The sequence below is a fragment of the Pyrgilauda ruficollis genome, unplaced genomic scaffold (assembly GCF_017590135.1).
Source record: "Pyrgilauda ruficollis isolate IOZ18807 unplaced genomic scaffold, ASM1759013v1 scaffold138, whole genome shotgun sequence".
Taxonomy (NCBI): Eukaryota; Metazoa; Chordata; class Aves; order Passeriformes; family Passeridae; genus Pyrgilauda; species Pyrgilauda ruficollis.
In genome coordinates, this window is record NW_024512321.1 from 1,213,727 (window position 1) to 1,236,454 (window position 22,728).

The following is a 22,728-nucleotide window of genomic DNA, read 5'->3' on the forward strand; positions in this document are numbered from 1 at the left end:
CTGGGAGATGTGGCACATGGGCACATGGGTTAGTGGATGGACTCAATGATCTTAGAGGTCTTTTCCAACCTAAGTGATTCTGTGAACCTATAAGTTGAATAAAATCCACAAGGAACAGAAGGATCTAGAACAGCTCAATAGTTTGGGTGATTTTTCATTTGTTGCATGAATTCAGATCCAAATCCAGGGCCTGGAAGCCAAGCATAAATATTATCAAACTAAAAATACAGTACAAACATGGGTTATTAGGATAAATAACCATGGGAATAGATTCCCTCTTCTATCAGCTGGATCTTTCTGAAAAGGCTGGGAGTATTTCAAAAGAGAATTATTGCAGAAGCTCTGGCTGTTGGGCAAATACAGGAACTGCTGGGAGAATTTAATAAGCTGTCCTGTGAAGTAGGTCAGGCCACAATTTGCAGGAGACGCTGTTATGAAGTTGGAAAGTCTTTTCCAGCTTTTCACTGTCCTGCAGCTGGATAAAACCAGTTCATATATGGAGCCCATGATCTGTAAAAGTCTTTTGGATGAATCTCTTCAAACTGACCCTGCACTTCAGCAAGACCCCTGTTAGAGGAGATGAAACAAATCCACTCTTTGTTTCTAAAATGAAAGTCAAAACCACCTTTTCTTCTATTTTTCTGTGCTTTGGGGTTTTTTTGGGTTTTTTTTTTTTTTTTTTTTTTTTTTTTTTTTTTTTTTTTTTTTGGTGTTGTTGGTTTTTTGTGTGGGATTTTTCAGGTTATGCCAACATCCTGATTCAGCCCTACAGGGTAGGAATTTACCTTTATTGAATTACAGGGTTCAGGTGAGCTTTGGCTGTTTATTTTCGTAAATATTCTTTTAAAGTCAGTGGAGAACAGCAGCTGATTCAGGTGTCAAATGCCATTTAAAATACTCAGGATATTGGGTTGTCCTGGATTTACCAGTCAGGAAGGTGGTAACAACTGATTCTCTGGAAAGAGCACAGAACGTTTTTCTGGGAAAACCAGAGTTCAGGAGCTCTTTTGTGTAACTGCCAGCTGAGCTCATGCTCATTCTTCACTTTGGAGTGAAAAATGTTGCGTCAAGTGCTAGTGACAATGACCAAATGACCAAATCTAAAATCAAATCCAGTTTTAGAGCTGGATTTCTGGAAAATTCAGTGGTTTAAAATGGCCAAAAATGAGGGAGTTGACATGGCAGAGAAAAACAATCAAACCATTTTTTAGGGAGGAAAAAGCTATAAATTCAGGTTGGAAACAGAGTGAATATTGTTTAATTATTTTTTTCTTCTGACATATGACAAATTTAAGGTGACTATAATAAATTATTGTTATTGTCACTATTAATTTTTCTTTTTTCTTTTCTTTTTTTTTTACTAACTTTTCTTCTCCAAGTAATCCCTATCCCTCCCTATGTACAAGATTCCAGCTGGAACTCTGTGCTGGATACTGACACACAAATTATTAGCACAAAATGTATTTTTGTCTCCTCGAGAATGCCTCTCTCCTGCCTGGAACAGCCTGTACAATTCCTGTCCTTATTTATCTCATTAATGCATTTACACGTTGACTGTTCTTCCTCAAGAAAAAACATGCAGTGGAAAACTCCAGGGCCAGATTCCCACTCTTTTCTCTCCTTGAATATAAACCTTTCCCTTAAGCAGATTTTTTTTTTTTTTTTTTGTGCAATTTGCAAAAATCAAAATAAGTGGGGATATCAACTGTCTTCAAAACATTCGGATTCAAGGTTAAGTGCCTTTTCATTCTGCTCTGTGGATGACTTTCCTGAAAGGGGGAGGCAGAGAGTAAATATAAAAAATTGCATAAAACTCAGATTAACACTCGGAAAGCACCAGCAATACTAAATTTTCATTTAGGACTTAGCCAAAAATAATATTCTGGATTATAACAGTATGAATTTGCGCCTTCTGCTTGCTGCTTGATTTCAGAGCTCCCATGGCCCTCCTTTTTCCAGTCTGAGATTGAAATTCCATTTCCAAAACAGGATCCCTTTGATGTCATTTTAACCATGCTGGACCTGGCTGCTGAGCAAGGCTTTATTATCTATAAACTGCATCCCAATTTAATCCAGATCTGCAGGCAGAAACGGGTACATTTGTGCTGCAATTTTTATTTTTACCCAGAGGGGATGAATAAGAAAAGGAAACAATATAAGAGATTCTTCCCAACTTTCGTGTCTTCTCCATTAAAATCACCTTAAAACCAATAGAAACATGGAATTGTTTGGGTTAGAAGGGACCTCAAAGATCATCCAGTCCCACCTCTGCCATGGACAGGGACACCTTCCACTGTCCCAGGTTGCTCCAAGCCCCATCCAACCTGGCCTTGGACACTTCCAGGGATGGGGTAGCCAAAGCTGGGAATTCCATTCCAGGCTCTCCTCATCTTCACTGGGAAGAATTCTTCCCAATTTCCCATCTAAACCTGTGCTCCGTTGCAGACTGAGCTCTGGTTTTTGTCAGCTCATGGGCTGCCAACACTGGAGCAGTCCCAGAGGAGGTCCATGAAATTTATTTGAGGCCTGGAGCCCCTCTCCTGTGAGAAAAGCTTGAGAAAGTTGGGGATGTTCAGCCTGGAGAAGAGAAAGTTCTCCCAGGGAGAACTGGGAGACCCTTCCAGTGCCTAAAGGGACTCCAAGAGTGCTGGAGAGGGACTTTAGACAAGGGATGGAAGGACAGGACTAGGGGGAATGGCTTTAAAGTGTAAGAGAGCATGATGGGATGTTGGAAAGTTCCTCCCACTTCTGGACAGGATCAGCTGCTCTTGATGTTCCAGGACCATCCCATGTCCCAGAACAGAATCGAGGCTCTGCAGGATCAGGGGTTGAGCAATGAAAGGAGCCTCTTCACCCTAAAGAACCTGTGCAGACCAGGCCAGGGGAGGAAATGGAGACCCAGGGAGCAAAGGGATTCCTGAGGGAAGCTCTTCAGGCTGTTCCCTTAGCTCTTCCTGCAGTGGCCCATATGTGTCCTTGTCCCTGTTCCCTCTGGAGCTCCATCTGCTCCCAGGCTGCTCTTTCTGCTGCCCACCCGAGGAGAAGGCAGAGCTGGGAGACAAAACAGAGATGGTGGGTCTGGATCTCGGCCTGGTGGTGGCCAAGGCTGTCAGATGACATCAATTATCAGCTGTTGTTGCTGCTCTGAGGCTTTTTGCTGGGGAATGTTCAACTTGACGCCGTCCATGGGGCTCTCCCTGCCTGATTTTGGCTTTGTCCTTTTCAGTGAGCGGCTCTGAGGGGACAAAGACCATATTTAGAGTTGAGTTTGAGGGTCCCAGGACAAGTGAAGAGACAGGAATCTTGACTCCATGTTTCAGAAGGCTGTTTTATTATATTATGATATTATATTACATTATATTATATTAAAATTATATGCTAAGACTATACTAAAAAGAATAGAGAGAAAAGGATCCATCAGAAGGCTAGAAAGGACAGGAATGGAATGATAACAAAAGCTCGTGACTCTCCGAGTCCGACGCAGCTGCATCTTTGATTGGTTATTGAGTAGAAACAACTCACATGAACCAATCAAAGGTGCACCTGTTGGTAAACAATATCCAGGCCACATTCCACAGCCATCAGATAGTTAATTGTTTACATTTCTTTTCTGAGGTTTCTCAGCTAGAATAGGAGAAAAATCCTAGCAAAGGATTTTTCATAAAATATGAATATGGCGACATATATGTAGAATTTTTATGACTATGGCAAGGTCTATTTTTCCTCCTGAAGGAGAATCCTAGTATCTTTACCCCTTCCCTCTCCTGCTGCCCCTGTTCCACATTCCCATTCCCAATTACATCCAAGATGCTTTTTCATTAGCAGAGCTGAACTAATGCTGCCTCTTTTCCCCTTTATCATTTTGATAAGCTCCATCTGTCCCAGGAGAAGGGAGAGTTTCAGAAAATAATGATGGACCTCTGGAGCCATCTAAGAAAGAAAAGAATAAAAAGGCAACGCACAAAAGAAAGAAAAAAGAAAACTGGGAGGGCTCAGCCATGGCGCTGATACAGATTATGGATGGCTAATCTGTCTTTCCATGAGGTCATTAGTCATAATTTTTGCCTGGCTTGTTTTTTGTTTTTTGTGGCTTTTTTTTTTTTTTTTTTTTAATTTTTATTATTTCTTTTAAATACTGCAGTAAACAGGCAGGAGCTGTGAGGGAAAGCCTTCAGGCTTCATATATGTGAGGCTGAGAGTGAGCTGGGAACAGGCAGCAGACGGGAAGTTTCAAAGGAGCAGACAAGATAAAAGCCCCTGCAGCAAACAAAACCTCAGAGACAGAACAGGAAGCTCCAGCCTGGGATGATACTCAGGAAGGTTTTATTAGGAGTCTGTAAAACTCCAAGCAGGAGAGTTGAGCTGGTTTGTTTTAAAGGGATGCAGGAAAGAGTTTTAGATTATCCCAGAGAATTCTTAATCCCTGCCAGAAATAATAATGTTTATTATGTTGCAGCCACACCTGGGCTGGGGTTATGTGGTAAGGAAAACATCCGCTCTCCTATGGAGCTGGAGAGCTGGGAATGTTCACCTGGAGAAGGCTCCAGGGAGACCTCAGAGCCCCTTCCAGTGCCTGAAATGGCTCCAGGAGAGCTGGAGAGGGACTTCGGACAAGGGATGATGGGAAAGGGCACAGGGAATGGCTTCCCATTGCCAGAGGGCAGGGATAGATGGGATATTGGGAAGCAATTCTTCCCTGGGATGGTGATCAGGTCCTGGCACATGCTGTCCAGAGAAGCTGTGGCTGCTCCATCCCTGGAAGTATCCAAGGTCAGGTTGGATGGGGCTTGGAGAAGCTTGGGGTAGTGGAAGCCTTGGCAGGGCATGGAATGAGAGAATCTTGAGGGTCCCTCTCAACCCAAACCATTCCATGATTTTGTGTCCTGGAGAAGAGCAGGTGGAGGGTGGGAAGGTCGGCAGTGCCAGCCTGGGCTCCTGTGGCTGGAACACAAACAGCTCTGTCAGCATCACTGTGAGCAGCTAATAACCAGCCAGAGATTTCTCAGAATCATTTTCCCAGTTTGAAAAGCATCCCAGCGGTCCAGCACTGGGATAAGTCTGTGATTAACAGGTCAGCAAAGCAGCATCTTTAATCATGCTAAACAAGCAGCTGAAAGGTTCGGGGACTGACAGGAAACCTGAGGTTCTCAGACAAAAATCCTTGTCTAGAACTGAGTCATCCTGGCGGCATTAATGATAGGGAATAAAGTCAGGGAAATAATGAGAAAATGCTTTTACTGTGTCAATTCAGGAAAAGGGCACAATGCAAATTAAGCCACTATTGCAGATAATTAGAGGTGAAGGAGTGGATGTCTGATTAAATTGGGAGCTAAGGCAGACTGGAGCTGAAGAACAATGCCTTGTTTTCCCTTGAAAAATCCCAAACCAAGGAAAAGATAAACACAGATATCAGGGAGTTCAAAATTCTCTCTTCCAAGGGCAGCTTTGGGTTCACTTATTAGAGGCATTTTTAAATGCTCAGCATGTCACTCCAGATAAGTGGAAAAAATCTACAGAACAGACTGTTAATCATGATAGCTGCTTTTCTAGAAGATTCTGGAGCTGGCCCAAAGGCCAGGCAGGAGAGCTGGAAAAAACAACCCAAAGGACACCAGGGCTGGGACCCTCTTGGAAACATCTGACAGAAATGGGTTCTCCAAGGTCTGAAAACCCCTTTTGGGTTTGATCTGGCCAATTCCAGATCTGAATTTCTAAATTCTCTGCAGTCATGTAGCTCCATCTCCTCCAGCTGCCCCAGCCATTGCTGTCCTACATCTCCTGAAATCCTGAGCCAGTCCCACACTTTTGGCACATTTGGAATTCCCTCTTCTTTGGAGGGATGAAAGGACAGGGCCTGGATTCAAAGCCCGTTTCACACAGTGTGGATCTTCCTCTTGATGTGTGTGATGTTCTGGATAAATGTGTGGAAACCTTTCCTACCAATGCCAAGTTGGATGGGCCTCTGAGCAGCCTGGTCTGGGGGAAAGTATCTCTTTGCAGGGGAGGTGAAGGATCTTTAAGGTCTCTTCCACCCCAAACTCTTTGACAATTTTACGCTTCCTCTTTCTTAGCCCCCCAAGTAGCTCACAGCAGAGAATTCTTGCTGGGAAGAGTACAAAAGCCAAACTCCACCCAAATGCAGAGAATCTCATCTCCTGACCTATATATTTGCTGCATGCAGAGAAAAGAAAAAAAAAAAAAAAAAAAAAAAAAAAAAAAAAAAAAGTGGTTCAGATCTCTCTTCACCATCCTCACTCTGCATTTGGCTCAGAGGCTCCATCACAGAGAACAACACTGGTGTGGAAACCCCTCCTCAATCCCACGCATGTGTGAAGAGCCCTGGATTTCTTTGGTTGCTGAAGCCTCCGAGGGTGTTTTCCCTCTTAAAATTCCGGCTCTGTCTTTCTGTCTCCTCATCTCTCGGTACCTGGGAGCCTCATTTCTCCCGGAGTTAATGGTAGGGGAGTGCTCATTATGCAGATGCCAAGGAAGCGTCTCCGTAGCAACAGCAGCCATGGAAGCGCTGGGATCTCAATTATCTCCCGAAGCCATTCATGTCCCTTGCACTCTCAGCAGTGTCCTGCCTGAGGCACAACTTGGCTCCTGCATTTTTTCACACATCCCAGAGTACAGAGAATTCCCTAAGCGCAGATCTGAGCTCCCCCCCACCAGAAATCGCTCTGTGTTGCCATTAAAAAATGTATCACTTAAAAAAACTCAGCTTAGGTGCTCAGAAGAGAGTCCCAGCAAAGGCATGGACAGAGGAATATTCTCAAGAAACAGATGCAGGTGGGAGCTGGGGAATTGTCTTCAGGGGTGGTCCTTGCAGTGATGGAATTTTCTCTGTGAAATTCAGATTTCAAAAGGGAAAAGCTCAATTTCTGAGGTCCCAAAAGGGTGTAAGTTATGACAACAGAGAGATTTAACTATAGGGTATGGACAAATAACCTCCAAAATCATGGATGGTGATGTCAGATATTCCATCAGCAAAATGCAAGCCCGTGGCAGCTGCTCTGTCTGGGCAAGCACTAACTTAGGAGACACAGGACAGGTCCAAGTGGAGTTGAGACATTTATAAAGTTTAAAACAGGGAGTTACTGGGTGAGAAATAACACTGATGAGCGAGACAACATGTTAGGGAAAAAAAGGGGTGTGCAAGGAGAAACTCCTGGCGCAGAAAGTATTTTTGGTGTATTAATAACATCAACATGAAGAAAACACATTGAATCATGTTTAGAACATGGTCCCATGAAGAATCTAATCAGTGAGCAGGGAAGGAGCCAAAATGAATCTCCTGTATCTGAGAATGTCCATCACAGAATGGAATGTGAAGAAACTCTACACCATTTTTTATCACCTAATTTCCCATATTCTGAATCTTCCAGCATAGAAAAGGCTTCTGCAAGCAGGATGGGGCTGTCTTGCTCTCTCCAGCCAATGGTAAAAAATGAGCTAAACTGGGAAAACATCAGGTCTCCTCTTAAAGAGTTTTAAAAATAGTTTAGGACATGGTCTGTGAGTTGCAGTGTGCCATAAATAATGTTCCTAGGAAGCAGAGGGACAGTATAATTCCCCCAAGTGAAATGGAGTTTCCTGGAATTCCCTCTGCAATGCCATTGAATATGCCAGAACAAAATCTGTTGGAGCAAGTCCAGAGGAGGCCACGAAGATGTTCAGAGAGCTGGAGCCCCTCTGCTCTGGAGCCAGGCTGGGAGAGATGGGAATGTCCAGTCTGGAGAAGAGAAGGCTCCGGGGAGACCTCAGAGCCCCTTCCAGTGCCTGAAGGGGCTCCAGGAAAGCTGGAGAGGGATTTGGGACAAGGGATGGAGGGACAGGACACAGAGAATGGCTTCCCACTACAAAAGGGTAGGGTTAGATGGGATATTGGGAAGGAATTCTTCCCTGGGAGGGTGGTGAGGCCCTGGCACAGGTTTTCCCAGAGAAGCTGTGGCTGCCCCTGGATCCCTGGAAGTGTCCAAGGACAGGCTGGATGTGGTTTTGAGCAGCCTGGTCTAGCAGAAGATGCCCCATTGCAGAAAGGTTGGAGCAAGGTGGTCTCCAAGGTCCCTTCCAGCTCTGTGATTCCATGAAAACTTCTGGCACTTTCAGGCAGTATCACAGCAAATGGGTGGGTGGCCCTTTCCCTTCCCAGGCATGGGATGAGCTACAGGGACAACTTCACAGCAGGGGACAGGTAATGAATGGTATTTCAGGACCAAGGAACAGCAGGATTCAGAGCTGACACCACTCCCAGTGTCTCCTGCAGGGACATTTATTAAACTCTTGCCCCAGGTGTGGCAGCTCCCATTGGTTTGCAGTTGGTTTTTGGCAGGGATTTAATGACTCTGCGAGGAGCAGGGCCAAGGTCCTTGTGGTTTGTCACCTCCACTGTCACTTTGTGGTCGTCACGGTGCTTTTTATATCCACCCAGCTTGTGAAGTCTGACCTTGACCCATCACTCTGTCCCCTCATGGCATCCCCCAGTTCTGCCCTCCACATATTCACTGCGTGGGAGCTTTTTAATTTGAAGATCTGTCTCTAATCCTTCAACCCTGTGCCCAGCCAAGCTCCATTTCAAACCCCAGGCTCCTCCATGGCAGGCACAGAACACCTCCTGAACTTTTCTCCAGTGGAGAATTCACCCCTTCAGCTCCTCAGATGTTGAATAACTCAACAATTTCTGGGTTTTGTCTCGCTCAAGAGCGGGAAACTGAGCAACAAAAGATAAAGGGAAACCACCCACTCACAGAGCAGCTCCAAGGGCTTTGTTTCCTGCCTTGGCTTCTGGCAAGGAAAGGAACTGTGAGCAGGATGCTCTTCTGGGATGCTCAGGATGAGATGCTGGAGGTTTCTGAGATCAGCTGCCTAACAGGAAAATTTGGGGCTTTGTTTCCAGAAGTCAGGGCTGAATGAAGTCAGGATCTGATACTTTTTGAATTGAAAAATTTCTTTTTCATGTTCTCCCACAGACAGTTGTGCTGCAGTGGGGCCCCTTTCCATTCCCAAAATATCCCCTCTGCTTGCACCTCCCTGTTCAAATCCATCCTGTGAGGCTGCAAATCCCCATTAGATCCTGACATCCCCTGTGGAAGGGATTCATTGGACTGGATTCATTTTTTACCTACATCAGTAATTTAATCTCTTCTAATGTGGCACTAAGTTAAACCAAAGGATTCATTGACTGAGGCTGGTGGAGGGAGAAGGAAGGAGAGGGAACAATGTCAGAATCTGCAGTCCAAGGAAGACAAAACCTTTTTTATCTTTTCCAGAACTACAGTGGCAATAAAATCTCCAGCAAATTTATACTGTGAGGATGGGAATCTATGCAGAAAACCTTTCCATAAGCACCGTCACCTCCTTCTAGTTTCCATAGAGATTTGGGTTCCTGCTTCCAGCAGAGAAAATCCTGACTGACACCTTGTACTTTCTGAGGTAAAGCCTCAGCAGCACAGGAACAAGCTCTGAATGTTCATTAAAGTCCTTCATGGCAGGGCCTGAGCATTTCAGGGCTTCCTTATTTTATTTATTTTGAAAATTATTTGTTATTTCTTTTTATATTTTTTGCCCCCAAGCTTTTCTCATGCCATGGCAAAGGTGCTGGATTGGCAGGTTTGGACTCTGTGATCACACCCAGATTTCAGCAAACAAAAAGTAAAGCTGCAGACAAATGGCTGAGCAGGGAGGGGAAACAAAATTCCTTGATTTCTCCTCATAGTCAGAATTACAAGGAAATCCCCATTAAGCAACGACTTCGTGAGCTGTGGGGAGAATCTTTCATAAAATCAGAAAAAAAGTGGATGCCTAAAGCCACATCAGTGTCAAAAGGGGCAGAAAATTTGATTTTTCTTCTGTACCCTAAACGCATTGGAAAGTTTGGGTCCAATGAGTGGCAAACAGAGCTGATGTCCAGGTTTGTGACATCCATGGGACACTGATTTTGGAAAAAAGCCACTAAATATGTCCGGTTCCTGGAGAGGCAGCTCTGCCTGTGTTCACTGGGTCAAAGGAATTCAAAATAACCTCGCCAGGCAGACTTCCCCCTGTTTGTTTTCCTATCTCCCATCTCTTCTCTTTCACTCTGCAGATTTTGGCCAAGACAGCTCCACTCTTTTGCTAGAGGGTATGCCAGGCAGTGATTTCTGCTGATACAGGTGACAAACATCCCAGATTTCCTGTGGTGGTTCCATGAGAAATCAGCTGATTTCACCCTGTTTTTCATCCTCTTGGTGTCTTGATCTAGAAGGCAACATCAGGGATGTTGAAAGGGCTCAGCCTCTTTATCTAACCTGATTTAAGGTAAAATAAATAAAAAATCCAGTGAAGATTGTGAAGAAAAATGTGGATTTTGCATAATCTTGCTTGATTCTATGTGACAAATTAAAAAAAAAAAAAAGAAGACATTTAGCAGCTGTTCCAAACTCATGTAGGAAAGGTGTAGAGGAAGCAACATTTCCTGCATTTTCATGGCACTTCTCTGCCATTCCAGTTGCTGAGGTTGTGCAGTCATTGTGCAAAGCTGCATCAGTCTGTGCTGAAATGAGGTTTAATTTCAATTTCATTTGGAATGTGGTGGAGGCAATATCCTGGTGCTCAGCAAAATCTGGGAATATTTGAGAGGTCTTGTCCTGGACAGGCACTCAAGGATCAGTGGGAAAGAGAAAGACAAGACACCTGCTCTCTCAGTATCACAGAATCATGGAATAATTTGTGTTGGGAGGGGCCTTCAGGATGATCCCATTCCAAACCCTGCCATGGTCAGGGACATCTCCACTATCCCAGGTCTTTCCAAGCCCCATCCAACCATTCTGTGCTTCCCAGGAAAGTGTCCATGGTGCCACAGAGCAGAATTTGCTGGTGACAGGTTTTAGCAAAAAATATTGTCTCAGCCTGGATGTTCTCCCAGCAGTTTCTGTGCAGATTTCCAACCTTTCCTCATCCCTCAGCACTGACTTTTACGGTGGAAGAACTTAGGCTGGCCTAAACGCCTGGGTGTCCAAACTTAACAAGGATCAAAGGTGTCATTAATTCAGCCAAGCTTAATTCATTCCCAGACACGCCTTTCTGATCAAGCCCAAGGGAAGTGAACCACGCTGCATTCAGGTCACCTTAATTCTGAAACAGATTGAAGACACAGGGCTGAAATTCTTCCAAATAATTTCCGACATGGCCGCGCCTCGGTTTGGTTTGGATTTGTTTTTCTGGAACTCTCTGTGTAGGGGAGTCCTCAGGGACAAAGATCCTTGGGAAATAATGAACTGGAGTCTACTTTACTTGATTGCAAGGAGATTTAGGAACCTTTACTGAGCATAAGAGAAAAAAATGGTGATTTCTGAGGAAACTGAGTAGGGGAAGCACAGAGGAGTGATGGAACTGCTTTCTGGGAAAGGCCTCCCTGTCCTCTGTTTCCAGCACTTGCAGTTCAGCCATATCCCTCATTTTCCACCCTAGGAAATGGGAATGCTCTGCGTGTGGGGGATGTGAGCTCTGAAACCAAGGCATTGGTGGGGGTGCTACACAGAACACAGGGGTCTGCAGTCACTTTTCCTTCCTGCCTTCACCCTTGGATATTTAGTAAATCCCTCTCTCCAGCCTCTGCCTCCTCTAGAAAACCAGGAAACACCACCTGGAATGTCCCCAGTGACTCTAGGACTGCAGGGAATGCAGGTTGCACTAAGGAATTGATGGTCTTTCCGTGATTGGAGAATCCTGGAATTGTTTAGGTAGGAAAAGACCTCCAAGATGATTGAATCCAACTTTTAACCCAGAACTGCTGAGACCACCACCAAAGACACCTCACTGTGACCTTCCAGGGCCTGAAGGGGCTCCAAGAGAGCTGGAAAGGGACTTTGGACAAGGGATGGAGGGACAGGACAAGGGGAATGGCTTTAAATTGCCAAAGGGAATTTAATACCTTGAATTTAGAAGGGACGTTGGAAAGGAATTCTTCCCTGGGAGGGTGGCAAGGCCCTGGCACAGGTTTCCCAGAGAAGCTGTGGCTACCCAGTCCCTAAAAGTGTCCAAGGCCACATTGGACAGGGCTTGGAACACCCTGGGATAGTGGAAAGTGTCCCTACTCATGGCAGGGGGTGGAATGAGGTGATCTTGGAGGTTCCTTCCAACTCAAACCATTCTGGAATTCTTCAATCAGCACAGACTTCCTCAAGTACTGTCCTGACATCACTGACCAAACCTAGGATGGATTTTAAGGCTGTTACTTAAGGTAAAAACCTGAAATTTGGCTTTTTTTCCTGCTGTCAAAATTGTCAGCGAATTTGAGCCCTCCACTGCATTTGTAATTTTCCAAATGTGTAACACAGGTTTTGTAATCCTGGTCACAATGAGGGATAATCCCCTCACCCTGTTGGGCAAATATGTTCTGGGTGAGGAAGGGTTTCACACCATTCCAGTGACACTCAGAATATTCTAAGTCCCTGAAATTCCTACAGCAGAAGAGCACAGAGAGTGGAAATCCTGCAACAAGGGAAATTTCTGAGTTTATTTAGTTGAATAATCAAATCAGGTAAGGGCAAAATATGCCAAAGTCAGGTCAGATGAGAAACTCTCCTGATATTTCAGCTGATTAAAATGAAGCTGGAAAAAGACATTTCTTCTTGCACCAACTCAGCACAAGCCTCAGGGTCCCAAAACAGGAAATTCAAGTTCTTTTTTTCAGCTTTCTAACCTTTTCCTTGTTTTTTTTTCCTTTCTTTTGTTTTGTTTTGGTATTTTTTTGAAGTCAGTTTTTAAGTGGTGTTTTTCAGAAAGAAGAAGTCAAAAAGCTCTTTTTGAAGATGTCAAGATTCGATTCCTTTAGAAAAATAAAAAACACTTTATGCCACTAAGTGGTTCTGTCAGATTCATAAGACCTGATTTTCTACATTATTTCAATTTTTTGAATGTAGTATTGTCTGAGCACATGTAGGAGGGAAGGAAAAACTCATCAACTCCGTATCAGAACCATAAAGACTTTCAACGAGCTTGGGAATCACTGGTTTTGCAGGATATAATTTCATAGGATCAGAAAATGGTTTGGCTTGGAAGTGACCTGAAAGATCATCTCATTCCAGCTCTGCCATGGGCAGGGACACCTTCCACTGGACCAGGTTGCTCCAAGCCCTGTCCAAATGGTCTTGGACACTTCCAGGGGTGGGGCAGCCACAGCTGCTCTGGGAATTCCATTCCAGGGCCTCCCCAACCTCACATGGAAGAATTTTTTTCCCAATTCCCTCTATAAATCTAAATTCCTTCATCTTAAGTCCATTCCCCTTGTCCTATCACTCCATGCCCTTGTAAAATTCCCACTCCAGCTCCCTTCCAAGTATATGAATTAATGAGCTGAAAGCTGATAAGCATTCAAGGGGAAATGACTGAAAACCACACTGACACTGCAAGCTCACTTTAATTTAACAGGATCCTAAAAATCCCGAAACTTATCCTAAAAAGTAATGAAAATGGCTGTGTCCTCCATAAAAATCACCACAAACTGTGTCAAGAATCGAGTTGGATGTACACAGCAACCCTACTTTTAATTCCTAATGATTAAAAATCAGCTGTAAAAACAGAAAACCTGCCTGCAGCTCATCCTTGGTACAAATGAATGTTGCAGGAACAGGTCTGGGACAACTTCCTCCTCCATGATGGGAGCACCCAGCGCTCAGCAGAGCAGTTTGGATGTGGTAAGTGAAGCCATTAGAGCCCCTTGTGTCAATAATGGAAATTTCACAGCTTTCCTTAATTACGTGGAAAAAGAAGATCCAGGGGAGCAGTTGGGCTGTGCACTCACACAAGGCCTGCCTGGAAAGTCAATAAATATGATTTACGTCACTGAACGGGGCAATCGCTTTGATTAAAAAAAAGGAGGTAAAAGACAAAAATAGGCTGAAAACAAGGGAAAATAAAGAAACAAAGCAACCTGGTCTAGTGGAAGATTATCCAGTTCCACCCCCCATTGCAGGGGGGTGGAACTGGATAATCTTTAAGATCCCTTCCAACCCAAATCATTCTATGATTCTATAAAATAATTTGTATGTTCAACAGTTCCGTCTTGGCTCCTTCTTTAAGCTGTCCCGAATAAGCAAATTAAGGAGCCCATCAGTCCAGTCACAATAAAGAAAGAAGAAAATAAAAATTATCAAGTAAAAATTACCAAGAATTGACGATCTTTTTATTAGTTCTCTAAGTGCTTGGCCTCACATGCTTTCTCCATTGTTTATGGAATAATGGAATCATTACAGCTGGAAAAGACCTCTGAGGTCACCCACTATCAACATGGCCAGATCCACCACCAATCCCTGTCCCCAGGTGCCACATCCATGAGGCTTTGAGCACTTCTAGGGATGGTGGTTCCAGAGTGTTTCAATGCCTGACCACCCTTCCAGTGAAGAATTGTTTCCTAATATCTAAACCACTCCTGGTGCAATCCGAGGCTGTTTCCTCTGTGAATACTTCTACATTTTGGATCTTGCCCCAGAAAACACAGGGATGATTCTCACTCTGATTTTGAAGCAAATTTCAGTAGTTTGAGGCAGTTAATCCATCACTGGGCTGCATCTATTCCAGGTGACTTCCTACTCTGAGAGCCAGGAGCAGCAATAAGGCATTTTTCCATTAATTAATGACTGTAGGTCCAATGACTCTCTAGGGATTTTCATCTGGAACTGTCAGAAAGTAAGGAAATATTAATGATTACAGTCAAACCTGGAAGACTTGGGGACAAAATTTGGAACCTTATGAGTTTACCTGGCACAGGCAGGCATTTTCCAGCCTCACCTTCCTTTCCCACCTCCCATCCCCATCCTGTCCGTGTTCCTCCAGTGCAGTTTTGGCCATCAGTCCTCATCCCTTTCCACATGACCTCTCTTTTCGTGCTCTTTCAGACCTCCCTCACTGAAGCAACCCCTGATGTTGTGTCCTGTGGGAATGGGCCATGTGGGGATGGATGAAGACAAGGACAGATTTTTCCCTCGTTAGTGTTTTTCCTGGTTTTAATTCCCACAGTATACAGTGGAGTTCTGCCCCCCTCTGCTGGAAGAGCTCAGAACCTCCACCTGAGCTCAGTACCCTTGAATTTCCTGAACTGGAAGGGACCCACAAGGATCAGCGAATCCAGCTCCTGGCTGTCCTGCACAGAATACCCCAAAAATCCCATCAGGTGCCTGAGGACGTTGTCCAAATGCTTGTGGAACTCTGGCAGGGCTGGTGCAGTTCTTGTTTTGTTCTGCAAGGATCAGGTGATTCATGGCACTTTTGGCCATGTCCATAGACCATGAAAAGTCTAAACCTGCTCATCTGTAGCTTCTCTATACTGTCACAGGTTGGGGTGGCACTGGCAGCACTTTTGTCACTGGTCTGTCCCCTCAATGCTTTTTTCCCCCACTATTTTACTGATTCTGACAACAAAGGCAGAGTTCGGTTGTGGAACCAAATAGCACCTTCAAAAATTTCCTTCTCACTCTTGCCAAGAGTTTGTGGTTGGAGAGTTGCAAAGAGCTGGAGACTCCAAGGTCAGCAGCTCTCCTTGAGGCATCTTTGACCTTCAGATCATCTCTGCCTCTCCAACCTGAGCTCAGAACAGATCTCTGGGAGGTCCACTGGGCATTTATTGTAAATGGAATTACTCCTTTTGTTTCTCCAGCTGACCCACCCAAGTGCACTTTACCAGTTGCATCCCACCCTGGACTGTTTTTCTTCGTTGGAGAAAGACCAGGGATGGAGCAGGGAATGGGGCTAAATCTGTCTGAGTGCAATGATTTTCTGGAAAAGGATCTGCAGAGGCAGAGTCCTTCAGCTGAACATCTTTGGGGCCAATCAATCTATTGCTAAAAATAAACATTTCAGTTTAAAACACTTTAAGCTCCTTTCCCTGCTGTGTTCCCTGACTCCAGCCTGGATAACCCCCAGATGTTTTAGAGGTAATGAACCCAAGGAATTGAGAATGCATCAGACAAAAAAGCCCCAACTCCTGGGTCTCTGCTGGGTGAGGGTGCTTATCACTCACAAAGGCTCTTTGGTTGTCAAATGGAGCTGTCTGAGGTTTAATTTCTTTACCTTGCCCTGTCTTGCCTTAGTTCTTCTGTGAATTTCTCAAACATTGTTCTCATTGTTCTCATTTCAAAGGTCCTTCTCCCAGCTGTACCCAAAAAGAGCCCTGCAGGATCCACCGTCCCACAAAGGGCCACTTCTCCCAACCTCATGGGCTGCATCTGACTCAGTTTTAGGGTCTGAACAACTCAGTGCTTTTCATTTTTTATGTCAACCACATGCTTTTGCTGAGAAAAAAGATTTTTATAAGCCAGGTAACCCCAATAACCCCAAACTTTCAGAGGGCAGTAGATACTTGAGTCACCCACGAACCAAGGAAGAAAGACCAGAAAACGAGGCAGGAAGCAATTGAAGCAGATATTTCAAAGTTTTATTGTATAAATCTACAAAAGGCTTTGCTACAATAGCAAATCGAGTGTAGCACTATTCTACTGGCAGGCTCTAGTGGCTTGGTGTGATCTTGTAACTCCAACATGACACATGAGGAATAAACTGCCTGATCCAGTCAGATCCAGGGCAGGTGATGTCGGCTTACAAAGACCTTTTGGCTTCAACCCCTACAACCTGCAGTGATTTGACATGCTTGCCTTTTGCACAAGGTTGCTTGAATTAATAATATTTCTAGTAAAAATAAAAACTCTAAAGTAGTTTCATCAGTAAATGCAAAATCGCCTAGGGAGGAAAAAAATGCAGTGGTTGAAATCTGCTAAAGTTCCACAGGTACAGCACATCCACACTTCTCATTCACGTGACTCTGCCCCAGGAAAATAAACTACCAGTCCTTCCTGGAGAGGCTGGTAATAAAAACCAGGGTGCTACAAGTAAAGCTCCAATTTGCTGGGAGCAACAACTGAAATCAAATCAGTCCAGGAAATTCAGTTCTGCACACTCCAAAAAGCCAGCTGAAAATGTAAAAAACTCAGGACCAAATGACCAAGTAGCACAGACAGGATAATTCCCTAAAAAAGCAGGAGAAATAAAATGCCTATTGAGGCAGTCCAGTCCCTTGGAAGAGACTGTGGAAATTAAGCACCTCAAAATCAAATATCATTTAGACTTTAAGATGATGCCCGGGAATCTGCCTTTACATGATTTTATGGAATTTTCCAGTCCTGGACATTTTTGCTGGGCCTTGTTGGAATGTGCCTTAGGTCCCTCTGGCTTAATTCAAATGCAACAAAACACCACAGAATTTAAGTAATGTGGATTTTTTTGCTGAACACACACACATACCCCATAATGAAACACACACACCCACACACACACACAGGACAGTTGGCTCTGGAAGAGAGAGGAACCAACTGGACCTCTTCGGCTGAGAGATGAACCAAAACTGTCTTGTCCAGCTCTTTTTGGGCTCCCTGGGTCTGGATGGAAACAGTCACTCCAAAGCCAGCACAAGAACCCCAGTTCTTGCAGTAACTCTGGCCCATGCAGACCCAGAGAGCGCCTGCTGTCTCACAAGGCTCCTTGCTGGCAAGACAGCTGGCCCAGATGTGCAGGCTCCAACAGTTCAGACAAGCATCTGGACCGTGGGATGCTTCTCCAAACTCCGGGAGCCCTTTGAGGTTTGGAACTGATACCCGCATGAAACGACTCAGGAGAGGTGAGTTACAGCATGGCCAGCGGCGAGGGTTCCTAGCCAAGGCAGGATCAGCCCCTTGGCAAAGTTAATCAGGAAAGTTTGTTGTTTGTTTTTTTTTTTCAGTGAAGATCATTTTCTAGTGAAGATTTCTTTAGGTGAGTCCCAGCAGCCCCAGACTGCAGAGGTGCAGAATCCTCTCCACAGACAGTCAGCATCCCTGCTGTCCCCAAAGCCTGGACTTGGTTCTTCTGTTCTGGCCTCTCTTTCCACTCTCAGCACTTTCTTCTGTGCTTGGAGTACCTGGACCAGCTCGGGATTTTCTTTGTCCTGCTGGAAGCAGCTTCCCAGTTTCATTCTGGCTCTCAGCACCTTGAATGTTTGCATTGCACTGCATGGGAGGCTCTTTGGTGCATGATTTGCCCTCTGTCTTCCTGCAGCACTTTCTTCTTCCCTGGGAAAGCTCTTGGACACAGAGAAGGAATCTCAGCAACAGCAGCAGGGATTGCTGGAAAAGAAAAAAAAATGCACCAACTCTGATTAGATTTTTGAAGTGGGGAGAAAGGGGAAATTCTCAGGAGCTGGGATTAAATTTTGCTGTGCCTGCAGCCTGGAGGGCCCACCAGGTGTTGGGGTTTTATGGATTTGTCCATGGTCCAGCCAAGGGAAAGCCACGATGTGCAGTCCCTGGGACATCAATTACTGGGGCTGGTGCTTGGGTTCTGACACCAAGGAGCTGAAATCCCACCACTCTGGTGGTGCCAGGCTGCTGCAGCCCCTGGGACTGAGGTTTCAAGACCAGGACAGGCGTTTGCACCTGGGCTGTTCAATATCTCAGGTCAGGGCACTGGGGTTAGACCCACAAGGCAATATGGGATGCAATTACCTGTGCCAGTCTTTCCTTCAGGTGGTGGATCTGGCCATTGGTGGCTGCAGGTCCTGAGAGCAGGTCTGATGTTGAGGCCTTTGTTATGCAGCTTTTTCTGTGGCTTTCCTCCCAAATGCTGCATGCTGCGAAGTGATTCCTTCTCAGAGGAGGATCTGAGTGAGTCACTGGAAGCAAGAGGAGACAAAGCTTGTAATACACGGCCAGCTCATCCTCAGCAGTGACTCCCACTCCCCCATCACTCAGCCCGGGTCATTAGTGAGAAATCCTCCACGCAGAGCTGTTGACAAACTGGGAACAAGTGAGAGGAGAGCTCCCACCATTCCTGAGACCAGCTCCCAGCAAGGATGCAGAGCAGACCTGCAGCTCCTCTAGGCTGTGCATGGGCCTGGGATGTGCTGCCTCAGGTGGGGACTCAAGCCCAGAGGTTCTCCATGAAGGACAAGGCAGGTTCTGGGGCTGGGCTAATTAAGAATCTCCCCATTCTTTTCCCATATTAATGAGAAAGTGCAGGATACCGCCCTCTTTGGAAACTTTTCCCATTCCTGTATTTCCCTTGGGCTGGCTCTCCCAACCCCAATGCTTCATATCCCATTTCTGCTGAGATTTTTGATCCCAGTTTCTACTGGACATTCTATGACCAGTTCACCTCTGAGGAAAGAATGCCAGAGAGCTGCCTTACCTTCAGCCTCTTGGAAGGAGTCACAGCAAAGGCCTTCCGAGCCACCAGGGCCACATGTCACCACTGTGGCAGTGCCAGGAGCATCCCAGGGTCACTCCTGCTGCTGCATCCCTGCTGTTTATTTGGTCTGGTGGTGGATGCAGGTGATGCCCAAGGTGTGTCCAGCCTTGGGAAGCTTTGGAGAGCCAAACTTCAGGAATGTCTTTCTTCTCTCAGTCCTGTCATCAAGCACTGGCCAAAGGTGAGTGCTGAGCGTTTCCCGTCTCAACATGGAAAAAGTCACAAAGTCCAAGTCCATCTCCATGTATGGCGAGATCTTGCAGGAGTTCCTCTGTGAGCAGACAACACTCTGTCCTCAGGTGCTCCAGGACAGGGGTGCCAGGCTTCCAGGAGCATTTGGAGTCTGTCTGTGTGAGCAGAAACTCCTTGCAGCGATGCACAGGTTAAAACTGTGCTGGGGCACACAGATTCTCTCTTCACTTCTTTTGGCTTTTACATGGCAAAAGCTCCTGTTGTCTCCACGCATCAGCATGGACTCGATTTGCTGCTCTGGGGATATTTTGCTCTGAATTTAGGGTGTGTTTGTTTGTTTCATTCAAAGAATAAGGATTTATTTCCCTTTCCTCCCCCCCAGTCTCTCTCAAAAGAGCTCTGGTGTCTCCTCTCTCTACCTTGAACACCCTCTCTTCTCTGAAAGGAAGGAGACTGCTCCTTCAATAAATGAGCTCAGAATTTAATTAGAAAATCTGTTTCCTGATGAATGCACAGGATAATGTGCAGAGAAAGGATGAAATCTGCCTCTGCACTGCAGTGGCCTTGAACTAGAGTGAGCAGAAACTAAGACAAGAAGTAAACCAGTAAGAGCCTCTTGAGAGGATACACATTAAAGCAGGTATTAGGTGCAGTGAAATGAAAACCACAGAAAATAATCATGATTCTTAAAGCTGTCAGATCCTGAAATAATAGGATTTTTTTTTCATCTTATAAAAAAAATAATCAAAAAAATTACTTTAATCCTTTGGAGCAAGTAAGAGCAGGAGATTGCCAAGTGAACAGAAACCCAGAGGTTAATCAGAAACAGGAAAGGGTGAAAAAGAAAGCTGTCTCCTCAGGACAGGGCCACCCTCTCGGAGGAGGGAGTAGAGAAGGAAAAAGAGAGATCCAGATGGGTAGGAACCCTCCACCAACTGCTGCACTCGTATGAAGTCCTTGAGAGCTGCCAGTGCCGAGCGGCCGCTTCACAAGTTGGGAATTGTCTCTAGTTTCTTGTCAGGGAATTCTCATAAAATTGGCTGTTCCCCGCAGTGGTGCCAGCAGGGTCCCCAGCACCACCGCATGGCACGGCCTGGGTGAGGGGGGCAGCCCCGTCCTGGGGTGCCTCTCCCTCACCACCTCCCTCCCCCAAGGAGCAAAGCCAATCCCTCTGCTCTGGGCTGTTGGACTGAGCACTCCTCAGGTCTCGTCTCAGCCAGAACTTCTCTCCAAGGAGAAGCTTCCTAAATAAGCCCCCTTCTCCCTTCCACGGAACCCAGACCTCCCTCAGGGGAGCTCATATGACAGTGGCTGGGGGGCTGGGGGGCTCTGGTTGAGTCCCATTGCTAGGCACGGGGCTGGCGGTGGTTGAGGGGGGCACGGTTTCCACGGAGTCTCCTGGCTGAACCTCAGGAGTCCTCTGTGGACTGGGCTCCTCAGAGTGCTCCATGTTGCCTTGGACCTCCTTGCCCCTCTGGATCAGCTGCTCTAAGGTCTTGGGCAGGGGGTAGCTCAGGAAACGCTTCAGTTTGGGCTGGAGGGTGCCTACCACGTACTGGATGATCTCCTCCTCATCTGCATCCACATAGAGGGTCTGGTACAGGTCTCTCTTGCGCCAGAGGAACTGATCCAGGGGCTCCCCCTCTTTCTGGGGCAAATCCAGCTCCCTTTTGATCGCATCCCTAGTCAGAGTTCCCTCGCTGTACTGCAGGAACTCCTTCTTGAACTCGACCCAGTTTTTGACGGAGTCCTGCTTGTACTCCCACCACTTTTTAGCTGGGCCGTTCATGTGGTTTTGGATCTGAGACAGCCAATACTCCTCTGTTCCACCCACCTGCTTTAAGTATTCCTCCAAGTGGCTCAAGAACTCCCGGGGATCCTCAAATACCTGGGTTTCCACCGGGGAGGCTGGAGCGTCCTCCGACACGGAGACCCACTGGTAGGAATCGTGGCCCTGGGGGATGCTGGGCACCTCCCCGGGAGGAGGGGTCAGGGCATACATCTGGCTCATGTCCAGGGCATAATCATAAATCTCCCCCTCACTTGGCCTTATCTCCGGACCTCCCACCCCGACGGACACTGTCTGCTTGCCCTGCTCCCCAGGGCAGTATTTGCCTCCCATGGACTCCAGGCGGTCAGCCCACTTTTCCAGGCGGAAAAAGACCTCCTTCCAAACATTCATCTCCCTCTTGACCCACCTCTCCAGGTGGGCAATGGTCTCCTGGCACCTGGCCAGGCAGGCCTTGATGGACTTCTTCCATCTCTGGTTTTCAGTTGGGACGTGGTCCTCTAAGTTGTTCTCCAACTTCCCCACGGATTTCTGCAATCCCTTCAGCTCCCGCTCCACCTGCTTGGAGACCTCTGTCAGGAGGTGCCGGTGGGTCCTCCGGACATGCTCCAGCATTTCTGCCCTGCACTTCCCTATCTGCAGGATCACATTGGGCTTGTTGGCAACTCCACGGTGCCCCTGGAAGGAGTGGACGCCCGCGCTGGTGACATTGTCCAGCTGCATGACTCCAACCGTGTGAGTGGCAAACACGGGAAGAACTGGGTTATAAGCCCCTGGCACTAAAGCTGGATCCCAAAAATCCCCACCACAACACTTCCTGAAAGACACACAGAGACTTCTAAACCCCCCTCCAAGGACTTTTGGACACAAACACAACCCAATCAGATATCACCACAGAGCGAGCTGGTCGGTCCACGTGGATCCCAGAGAGAGTTGTAGGCAAATTTCTCCCGGTGCCAAGCTGGAAACGCCGGTCTCACGTGTTCAGGGGAGTCCCAGAGAGAACCAGGATCCTCCAGGAACAAGGAGAGGAGTTGGATAGGATGTCCAATCCCGCTGGGAATCTGGAACGCCGCAAAGTCCCCGCCGGAGGAAATCACAGAGATGCACAAAGAAGCTGGAAGCTGCAGCAAAAATCCGGGTGATTTCTCCTCGGGCAAACTAGGTGAGTCAAAAACCGCTTTCACTGGAGATGCAAAGAGCTGCTTCTCCTCCCTGTCTGAACTGCCACTAGTCCAGGCTCCTCCATCTACTTATACTCCACGCAGCTCAACATGTGGGTGGTGCCCAGCCTCCTCTCGCACTCTCAGCGCAGCGTTCATTGGAGGAAAAGAGATGCCGGTGACTGTGGCAACCCAGATTTTGGCAGCCTCCCCTCGCTTGCCACCCCCTCGCTCACGCCCCCAGACTCGACGCGAGAAGCGCTTGAAAGGTGCTGGAGACAGTTGGAGAGATGGATGAGTAATCGCACCTTCCGCCTCCCGGAGCGCAGGAAA

General features: G+C 46.4%; 1 protein-coding gene across 1 annotated transcript; it reads right to left on the minus strand.

Moving 5' to 3' along the window:
• Positions 1-20,711: 20,711 nt before the first annotated feature.
• Positions 20,712-22,044, minus strand: ARC (activity regulated cytoskeleton associated protein). The gene has a single exon (XM_041459556.1). The coding sequence runs from the start codon at positions 21,953-21,955 to the stop codon at positions 20,741-20,743; it is 1,215 nt and encodes a 404-aa protein (XP_041315490.1). The 5' UTR covers positions 21,956-22,044; the 3' UTR covers positions 20,712-20,740.
• Between the last annotated feature and the right edge of the window lie 684 nt (positions 22,045-22,728).